At 40.0% G+C, this 10,352-nt stretch overlaps 2 protein-coding genes across 10 annotated transcripts in view; both read right to left on the bottom strand.

Annotated features, from left to right (window-relative positions):
• Positions 1-1,201: 1,201 nt before the first annotated feature.
• On the bottom strand, positions 1,202-2,985 carry LOC138195062 (probable E3 ubiquitin-protein ligase TRIML1). The gene is made up of 6 exons (XM_069144122.1): positions 2,962-2,985; positions 2,720-2,815; positions 2,316-2,549; positions 2,107-2,129; positions 1,868-2,010; positions 1,202-1,773 (listed from the first exon to the last, which is right to left on the bottom strand). Exons 1-6 carry the CDS (start codon positions 2,983-2,985, stop codon positions 1,202-1,204), a joined length of 1,092 nt encoding a protein of 363 aa, XP_069000223.1.
• A 2,133-nt stretch (positions 2,986-5,118) lies between these two features.
• The window catches only part of ablim1a (actin binding LIM protein 1a), a 40,709-nt gene continuing 35,475 nt past the window's right edge, over positions 5,119-10,352 (bottom strand). For 4 of the 9 annotated variants that reach the window (XM_069145089.1, XM_069145091.1, XM_069145087.1 and 1 more), the window contains 5 exons: positions 10,164-10,249; positions 9,888-10,011; positions 8,644-8,705; positions 8,378-8,438; positions 7,517-8,127 (listed from right to left, as the gene is read on the bottom strand). In XM_069145089.1, the coding sequence (XP_069001190.1) occupies positions 7,925-8,127; positions 8,378-8,438; positions 8,644-8,705; positions 9,888-10,011; positions 10,164-10,249 (536 nt within the window). In that variant the 3' untranslated portion in view covers positions 7,517-7,924. Of the gene's footprint in view, positions 6,170-6,410; positions 6,492-7,515; positions 8,128-8,188; positions 8,221-8,377; positions 8,439-8,643; positions 8,706-9,887; positions 10,012-10,163; positions 10,250-10,352 lie in introns of those variants that run through there. The other 5 variants (XM_069145093.1, XM_069145092.1, XR_011178021.1 and 2 more) reach the window with 4 other exon arrangements.

The following is a 10,352-nucleotide window of genomic DNA, read 5'->3' as shown; positions in this document are numbered from 1 at the left end:
CAAAAACAAGTGTAATACTTATGGCATTATTGTGTGCTTAATATCATGTATATCAGTATCAGTCATTTTTATGATTTCCCATGAAACTGAATTTTTTTTTTTAAACAGGACTTTGTAAGAGTAAAATATGTCAAATGCATAAAACGATGTTTTCATGGTTGTTTTTTCAGTTTCATGAACTTAGAGGTGGATGACACCGCTTGCAATATTTCTGTATTTATCTGAAAGTTTAGTGCACATATACAGGCACTGGAATAAATGTGCAACATGTCTTGTGAGTGACCTGTTAGAAATTCTCAGTGTGCTTCTGTCATCTGAAATACATTTTCATTATTTCAAAGAAAAACAATTGAGTATTAGCAACAGTCTAAAAATGCCCTCTTTGTAAAAGGCAGGTAGGTTTGTAGGTTGTTCCTCAGGGCTTTACTGATGGTTAATAAAAACTCCAATGGACCATGAACATTTACTGAATGAGCACTTAAGCACTTGCAGAGCATCTGGTCCAAATCAATTTATCAACAGCAAATCAACTTGGAAATTAACCAATGGATTAACGCAGAAACCCATGAGCATAATTAGTGGGATCGGAACATGATGGTTTGGGTTACAATAAGTAATTTTACACGAGTAACATTATGTCACTTATGTCACATTGTGTAAGAATATTACGTTATGTACATATCTTACTTCAGTTTCCTAAAAGAAAACCATGTTCACTATTTCTTTCTAAAGGACTCAAACACCAGACCTGTGTTTTGCTCCATACACCCTCCCCCAACCACTTCTTTACTTGGAGTTGTACTTTGTCACATGACCTCCATCACCTGACCTCCTTCTTGAATACAGGTCATACCTGTGTGTACCAGGCTTCACAGACTCCATGGAAGAAAACCTGCTCCATATGTAGATACGAAGGGCTCATTCTAAAGTAACAAACACACAGTGGCTCTTAGTTTCTAGTGATAGTAAACTGATTAAAATGTTTCTGCCAATTCTACACAATGGTACTTTTACACTGTCGACATATTAGCATTCTCACAACACCACTGCATGTACAGCCACACTGAACCCAGCATAGTTGTAAACTGTAACTATTAATAAAGTCATTAGTCACAACTTATAAACCATCATAATTGGTGCCTCATTAAAAAGTAGTGCCTGAGCAAAAGAACCACTAAAAGCTCATCTGTGCAGCTACTAATCAGAGATCACTGGTTGGGGATATAGCATTACAGATTCCAATAGGTTTTGCATTGTTGCCATTGTGGTCATGACCAGGACACAGGGCCAGGTGGAGGCAGTCTGAGAAGGTTCCTGCACAGAAGGAGAACAGGGGGATCATTTTGTCTGCCTCAAGAAACGTCACCAATCCTGCAGGGAAACTACACAAAACACCAATCCGACAGAAGCGTTTGGTGTAAGGCAGCTGATGCGGCACCCCTCCATGCCAGGCTGTATACTCCCCGTCAAAGAACTCCATGCACCAGGACTCGGCTCCCCGGCCAAGCCAGCAGTCCTCGGTGGTGCCTTTGCGGGGAATGGTGGGGTAGGTAACACCAAGTTCCCAGTAGGTCTTCCCAGTCACGTCAATCTCCCAGTAATGGCGACCAAAGCTGAAGCCTTGCAAACTGATGACGTTAAGGGTAGTGTCGAAGCGTCCGGGGAGGTCAGGAAGTTGTTGCCAGGTGTCTGTGTAGGTGGCACTGTCACCTTGAGGAGAGATGATCAGCTTTGGGTGGGCCGTCTCTGGATCCAGGAACACATCACTGGAATCTGGAAACACATATTTAACATTTTTACACTGAACATTTGTCAGTTTAAAGAGGTCAAGGTGTCATAAAACTATAGAAATAATGTGTGAACTGACAACTATTGATGAGTTTCTTGATTATCGGGGTTTGTGAGCAGATGAGCAGAAGCATTTTGTTGGTGAGGCTGAGGATCTGTTCAGCTTTAGCTTCGTCCAGACTCACTCTGCTCGGGTCTGTGCTGTTTAAGAGATCCATCACTCTGGGGAAGGCAGACCATGGAAACATGCAACATCACTCGCTGCTACACGGTGTCATAATGAAACTAATTATTTTAAGTGATGATTTGATTGCATACCTTTCCACTGTCTCCATGTCTTCCTGCTCAGGGTATGAAAAGAAAGACTGTAGTAAAGCAGAAAACAATTTGGGATTAATTGGAGCAACTTCAAAAGGCAAAGGGTTTTATATCATATTACATTTTAGATTCCATGAATTAGACAGATATATGAGATTTAAATTATTCATCTTTAGTCCACTGGACTTTGCCACTGTCGAGTTTATCACCATTGTATCAGGCTCTGTGTCGACCTGGTTTAGTGCCACAGTGAGTCTGGCCAGGTCCTGTTCTATCTCCTGGATTAGAGAACAGTTCCTCTCCATGAGTCCGTCCAATGCAGAGACAGCGGCTCGCTCCTCCATCTCCAGGTGGGACAGGGTAATCCTCAGATCCTTGTCCAGGACAGTCTGGATCTCCTGATATTTCCGTATGATACTCTCCCTTATCACTGAGGACTTTTTCTGTGTCAGGCATAAACATTTCGCAGTTAGTTATACTGCCTGATTACAGGTATGATTATAGACTCAATGTTGTTGTTGCAGGATAACTGATAGGATGTTCAATTGACAAATCTAATGTCACAATATGGACAGAATGATTCTCAGCACTGACTCGTCTGACACAAACTTACTGTGATTTCTGATTGCCTCGCTGCCAGTTTCTTCAGTCTGTATTTCACTGCTTCTCTTTGCTTCTTTAGACACTCGTGGTGCTTTTCTAGTGTCTCCTGTGGGAAAGGTTGCACACATATTCAGCATAGCTCAATTAAACACAGTGGACCCAGCCAAATTAATCGCAGTGAAGTGCAGCTGCAGAAGCAGAAGCTCATTATGAGACTTAATGTATGCAGCAACAAAACAGAGATTGACTGACAGGTGTGTTTCCTCCAACAACCATCGTGTTTCAGTCTTTCTCTTCTACAATTTATTAAAAGGTATGTCATATTTTTAGTATTTCTAGACTTTATTTTAAAATTTTGACCTCTTTGCTATGCCTTTTTACACGGATAAAAAACATTGCAGGAGAGGGTAAAGAACAAGTGTCACTATATGCAGATGATATGCTTTTCTATTTAACACTTTCTTTGGCAAACCAGTTCTATAATGTCCCCTGCTGTCTATTTTTGGTATCCAGCCTCCTTCACTTCTTCTGTCAAAAGCAGAGGCAGATTGTTTTGCCTTTCTTGTTCCTTACAGACCCTCTCACCCACCTTCACACAGTGGGTACATGATTTACTTTTTCTTTAACAAATTAGAAAAAATAAAGCACTTTTTGCGGGCTCATTATATATATATATTTTTTTACAAATAATGTATTGTTGGTAAACATATCTAAACATCACACCATTACTCCCTCATTAAAAAGAAAAGAAAAATGACAGATCTTTTCATTGCATCACGAGTTAAAATCCCACTCAAAAATATGTATGGTTTATTGTAATTTCCCATGGATGTTTGATCTATACTGGGCAGGATGTTATCAGTGTAGAGTTTGCAGTAGAAGCCACTGGGAGGTTCATTCGGTCAGTTGGGAAACATTCTCTGTGATCAACCTAAATACAAGTCCAACACATGCACATCTAAGAAGTTTTTTTTGGAAGTCAGTATGATCCAGTATGCAACTTACACAAATGTGATGTGAGAACTTAAGTGCACCTACTGTACACTGAGAATATAAACAGAAGAGACTCTCCTGAGGTAATTATAGGTGATGTAATTAACTATAATTACTGACTCGTGGTTGAACACCTCCGCCAAACAGACTCATCATATATGTAATAAGTAATATATAAGTGAAGACTTTGAAGGAATCTTTAAATGTGTTCACATGATGGGCCAATGAAGCGGATTCTGATAGAACAGGGCGTTTTAGCCATGACAGCAGACCATGCTTGAAATATGGATGCAAAGTTTTAAAACGTGGATGCTTCACACACATCTTCAACCTGACAGCACAGAAAATCTATCAAATCTGCAGTTTCAAGGTGGACATCCAAGATTAGTCAACAATTTACATGTGAAATATGGTCACAATCTCCCCTTCTGTTCCTGAGTTACTATATATTGTTAAATAAGGGTCAAACAAATGTTTTTCCAATTAGTTATTTGTGTTCAACTTTGTCATGTAAAAAATTCTTAAATTATGGCCACCAACGTGTTTTGTGAAGTCACAGTGACCTTTGACCTTTGACCACCAATCAGTTCATCCTTCAGTTCAAGTGTTTACCCCAAATTTGAAGAAAGTCCCTGAAGACATTCCTGAGATATTACATTCACAGTAATTGGATGAATGTGAGTTCACAGTGACTATGACCTTTGACCCACAAAAATCAAATAATTTCATCCTTGGAACCAAGTGAGTGCTTGTGCCAAATTCACAAAAATGGGACGGATACCCCTAAAACATAATGGCTCGGAGGCATTAAAATGCTTTTTCTGTATTGCCACTGTGGTAACAATTAAATCAAAATCCAGCATTGTCTTTCAGAGCCTTCTTGGCACTGCTGTAGTGTTGAGGTGAGCAGCTCAGACATTTAATATTTATAGGGTTCCTCAACTGGTTTTAGACATAAAAGTCTCTTTACAGGTGCCGTATATGTGAATAAAAATGATTCCAAGCTGGTGGAAACACAAACCCAGAGGATGGACAACAAGAAAATATAAATACTATAAAAATAATTAAATGAATGCAAAATATAGTATGCTTTGGAAAACAGTGTATTATGAATGCAGTAGCGTACACAGTGTTTCAAATCTTTTAAAGCACAATCTGCAATAGCTACAGCTATGTACCCTAAATATTTGTTGAATAACAGTTGAATGTCATGTTAAAAGATGTTTCCTGACAGTGTTTGAGTAAATCAGTAGACTCCACCATCTGATTTGGTCCCATTAAAGTCAATCAGTCGTCAGATTATTCTCACTCTTTGTTAGATCACTAAACCTCTCACTTTATTGATGAAATGCAAAGAAAGAAAATAAACAGAAAAGAGGCGGAGTGTACCTTTGGTATAGCAGAGGATCATTATGGTTTGTGGTGATTTAAAGCTTTATTGGCTTAGATTTCAATACAACAAATGGCAGTGTGGGTTTTCATTTATAAAACAGTACTTTCAAATACAGTTGCTTCTTACATGAGGGGTCTTAGCTATTTGTCATTTACTTTTACGCTGGATATGGCATTAAAATATATTAAGATTTTTACTTCCAATACATGTAAAGGGAAAGTGTCTGGCCATGTTTATGGGAGCCTGAGAAGAGAGAACTTTTTTCAGTCAGGGTCAGATGAACGTTTTGTTCGTACCAGGGGAAGGAGGTGGGGTGATATGTCGGTGCTTGGATGATTAACTTCCATGTAGATCCAGTAAAACAGTTTGTGGGGCAGCTGACTGCTTTCCCGGTGATTTTTTTTTTATTATTATTATTATTCAAAGACTCACTGAGCCAATTCTTGCAAATTTTGGACTAAAACCGTTTCAGCCCAAGCGAAGAAAAGCTGACACGTGTTCAAGCTTCAAGCATGGACATTTTCATAATGGCGCCATGAGGTTCTACTGTACTTACAAAGTTCCACAGGTATCAACAGCAACAAATAGTAGGAAGGAACAAGCAAGAAAAAAAGGAGAGCAGTTCCACTCAAAGCAAAGCAAGAAGTAAAACAAGCGCAGTCAAACCAAATAACATGACCCTATTTTTCAGTCATTCTCATTCTTTGTCATTTTTGAACATGGAAGAGATTCCCATTCGTTGTTTACTGTGCAAGTCTAACTTTCAGTTCGTAGTCTCGGGAAGCGCCAGAGCAAATAGTCCATTTCATGGCTTCCTTGATTATGTCAGGATAAAACAAAACATCAAAACAACAAAAAAAAAACCCAGAAGAAAAGGAAATAAACCAAAAGCTACATCTAGATTACAGTTGTAGTGTGCTATCTGAATGAATGTACAGAATATGCATGCTGCTCTGAGTGCTAGAAGAGCTTGGCCTTCTTTTTCATGTCGTTGCGTTTCCACAGGGGAAGCCTGTCAAACTCCTGGATCTCCATTCCAAAGATGTCAAAGAACGTTTCAGGTGCTAAGTGGCGCTAGAATCGAGAACAAAGGTGGAGAAAAACAAAGGAGGGGAAGGGGACGGGGTGGGAGGGGTGGGTGGGTGGAGGGGGGTGTTCTTGGTTAGCACCGAAGCCACAAAAAAAGGAATCACTGCAAAAATGACAAGAAGCAATGGATACTGCACATTCCTTGCTACAGTTGTATTTGTGTAACACGTCATATTTACACAAAGCAGAGAAATGCAGTATTAATTGCAGGTGGAAAAACCGATACCTCCAGTCTGGTTCTGTCCACATCCCTGGGCAGTTTAGCTCTCCCTCTACTGGTTATCATGAGCATTTCATAGGGATACACCTTCAGGAGGAGACATTCATCAGTGAACAGGTCAAAGCTCAAGTTCAGCTTCAAAAACTTGCAAACCATCAACCAACAAAGCTATCAAATTTGGATTTTGTTTTTTTTGTCATTCTGACTGTGACAAAGGGAACACTGGGTAGGAGAACAGGTATGTGACAGGAGGCTGACTGGGTTGTTTATTTAGGTTGTCAGGGGAATGCGGGTGCTATGGTGTGCACACTTTTTTTTTTGGTGTTGAAACGTGCAATTAGGTAAAGGAAAAAACATGAAAACAGAGTTATGTTTTTTTTTTATGGCTGTATTTTTAGAGGAATTTAATGCTGACTAAAAAAAGAACTAACATTAGTGATGTAGGCCAAGAAAATCCACATGGGAATGAAAACTGAGGTGCTTCTATTTTTCTAAATATCTAACGCCTTCTGTAACAGGAAGACAGCGGCTAATCATAATCATAACTGAAATGCTCAATAATAAGCAATTAGAAGTTCTTTGAAGCCTCTGACCAACTCATATCCACACAGTAACATGTAGACTCCCTTATATACTATGCAGTATATAGTGATATGAGTTGTTTGGATGACAGTCTGGGCGTTGGATTCTCCACTGTATGCTGCATACAGTATCCAGCCACTTTGAGTCAAAGCTATGTGCAGATGAGCATGGAGAAGCCAGCATGCTAAGCGCTAGAGTGACTCGGCAGCTCCTGTAGCAGCATGCTGAATCAGGACCCAGCTAATGTGGATCTTTCACGTCCAGTAAAAAAAAAAAATCTTTGACCTAACTATTTCTTCCACCAATATCCCCACACTGCGAGGGTAAATACAGAATACTCTTCACCCCCTTAGTTTGGGCTGCTCTCTTTTCTCTCAGTCGAGTTTGTCAAAGCTATAGGACTATAAATTGGCTGACAAATTTAGTCCTTATTTAAAGATTAAAATGCAATTAAAGAAGAGAACAATATATAATTGTATCAGTCTAGATTACAGTGTTGTCATCAGTACAAAAAGAAGGAGATACTTGCTTTTGGTTCCAACATATTAGGCATAGATACTCCCCTGTCCATCCTTGCAAGTGCTGCACGGCCATCCTTAATGTGCTAAAGAATAGAACATACACAAATGTAATATAGTGGAAGGGGACTGCAGGGTTAATGTCATGAATATGTCCACTAATGACAGTGGGCACAGCTTTCACTGGATGGAGCAAGTAGCTTGGATACTGTTTAGTATCTCATTTCAAGATTCAAGTTTTTTTGAATGTCTGAGTAGTTGTTTTTCTCTGGTGAATTTTTTATATTATATATTTAAATATGACATTTAGCTTGAGTCATAACATTGATAAACAATACACAAAACAAGACATGAGGCAATGATTGTACACTGCATTTATAATACACTGGTTCAGCTACTGGGCAAGTGCGTGTTTGCCTCTCATATGCGAGCCATTTGAAACAACTGCACCGCATGCCCTGTAGTTGACATTAAACCCACAGTGATGCAAGCATGTAGCAGGAGTGGGCGGTGTGCATTCAGGGCAAGGTGTATCTTGCAAAACCCACGAGCAAGCAAATACATGATGCAAAAATGAGGAAGCATGCCATGTGAAAAAGCAGATGAGAGACATACCTGAAACTCTGCAGGACAAAATGGGACAGAAAATGAGACTCACAGTTAATGGTTTTGCTGTCAAATCCCCTGCCAGACTACCATCTACAACACTGCTGTCCCTGATGACACATTATGCAAATAATTATGCAAATATTTCAGAATGCACATCCATTTATGTACACGTAGCAAGCCGTTTCTGGGTACTGATGCTGATTAGCTCTGGTGAATTTGACAAGAGATTTGTTTTAGTGGCTGTGTTTTGGGAGCAGCTCTCACCTCTGCCTCCTCCACACATGTCACCGTAGCTGTTGTACTGGGTGAAATCTGTGGACTGGGGCTGCAGGAACACACACAGAACAGTACATCAACATTAACACATTGGCATTTCATGGCAGATTTAGGGCGATAATGTTTTTTGAGGCAATGATTTAAATGTCATTATTATCTATAAAACATACCCCCTTGACCCGGTTCAGGATAAAGCAGGTATGGATAGAAAATGAAGGAATTGTTATGTTTGTTTTTGTGTAATGCGTGCTCACCCGATGCAGCCCATTCCTTCCATAGCCAGGCAAAGAGTTAGTTTTGGTCGGAGAAGTTGGATCTGAAACATGATTTTCGTGGTTTTGGTCTGTGTGCTTATTTTAGGGTTAGTTTGTTTCCTGTATCACTCCTCGTGTCTCTCTCTACCCATCAGAGGTCCCCTATGTCTCATGCTGTCTCTCTCTAAGCCTGCCTGACACACCCACCTCACCTGCCCAATCAGCCCTAGCCGCTGTCACTTCACAATCACCCAGCCAGTATTTGTCGCCCTTTCAGTCTCTTCCAGTTTCTGGATTACTAAATCAGCCAGTCAACAACCTCCATCTCAACCTGTACTTGTATGTGTGCGGGTTTCCTTGTGTTTTCGACTAATCCTGTTTCCATAGCTGTGTTCCAAATGACGTACTTGTGTACTAACACTCACTATTTTGAGTGCATAAGTGCACTCACACTGACAAGAATGGAAACATGCAGTGCACTACAAGTACCCATATGATGTACTCAAAATGGTCCAAACATTTAGTATGAAACGCTGGACACTTTTCACACTCAACAGTTGCCATCTTGGCTATGCAGCGGAAATGAATCAACCACCAACGCAAAGAATTTTCAAACTGCAGCAGCTGAGGAAGCTGCAAATGTCCTCAAAAAAGTGTTTATTATGTACCATACTGCTGTTAAACAGAAGCCATCAGTATGTTTATGAGTATTAAACAGAGGCCATGAAAACACGTTCATTTCTTGATAAAATAATTGAAACCAGCAGATATGTTGGCAGGCGATGCATTCAAACTTAACAGTTATTTCCGGTAAATGCAGAACGGCAGTGTGTGGTTTGAGACAACACTACCCTGTGGAAACTCAAGTACTACACAAAAAGGAGTCCCAATATGTTAGTGTACTAAGGGAAGTATGTCATTTGGAACACAGCCATTTAATTTTGGACTTAGCATTTCCCTGTTGTCTTTCCCAATTTGCCTGGACTTTGCCTTCTGTTTTACATCTTTGTAGGTAAAGTTTTGCCTCATCCTTCAGTCTCAAAGTCTTGCATTTCATATTTAAAAAGACATGGACTCAAATCAGGAATATTTACATTGAAAGAGAACTTTCACAGATTTATGCAATTTTACAATCCAGACATGTTACAATAAAACAAAGATCTAAAAGTGGTACACAGCACTGATGTGTTAAGGTACATTGCTGACAACTCAGGAACATATTAGCTGAGGAAGCTGCTCAGTACCTCCGTCACAGCTGGTCTGCTTCGGATCGTAGCGCTGAGCAGACAGGCTACGTGCATGTCGCTCCCTGATCTGCTCTTTTTCCATCTCCTCCTTCAGAATAAGTTTCCCCAAACCAGACTGAATCTACAAACACACACATTTAAATCATTTACAGTATATCCTCATAACATCAATACAAGGCACAACCATTACAATGCAAAACTCTTCAGTGATCATTGTGCATTTGGTGAAAACTGTAGCTACTGTAAGTGGATGATAAGTGTTATCCAACTGACCTTACTAAGATGTTCCTCCTGTAGCTGCTTTCTTTTCAAGGCCTCTTCCTCCTCCTCTTCTCTGGATCGTCTTCTCCCTTCTGAACCTACGGATTCCACACACAAGCCAAAAAAGTTACACAACACACACATATATTTACACACTCGTAAAAGACATACACATGTCCCTGGAGGATACCATGCTTCACA

This window comes from Embiotoca jacksoni, unplaced genomic scaffold (assembly GCF_022577435.1).
Source record: "Embiotoca jacksoni isolate LCO1_2020_lvr unplaced genomic scaffold, fEmbJac1.0.p SCAF_12, whole genome shotgun sequence".
Classification (NCBI taxonomy): domain Eukaryota; kingdom Metazoa; phylum Chordata; class Actinopteri; family Embiotocidae; genus Embiotoca; species Embiotoca jacksoni.
The sequence above is the reverse complement of the archived record's forward strand: the minus strand, read 5'-3'. Positions and strand labels throughout refer to the sequence as shown.

What these genes read in the sequence shown, in the direction of transcription:
- LOC138195062 (XM_069144122.1), bottom strand. Translation starts at nt 2,985, where the DNA reads ATGGTTGTTGGAGGAAACACACCT. An exon ending in GACATGGAGACAGTGGAAAG is followed by an intron (nt 2,011 to 2,106) that starts GTATGCAATCAA and finishes TGCCTTCCCCAG; the next exon opens with AGTGATGGATCTCTTAAACA. An exon ending in CAAGAAACTCATCAATAGTT is followed by an intron (nt 1,774 to 1,867) that starts GTCAGTTCACAC and finishes ATGTGTTTCCAG; the next exon opens with ATTCCAGTGATGTGTTCCTG.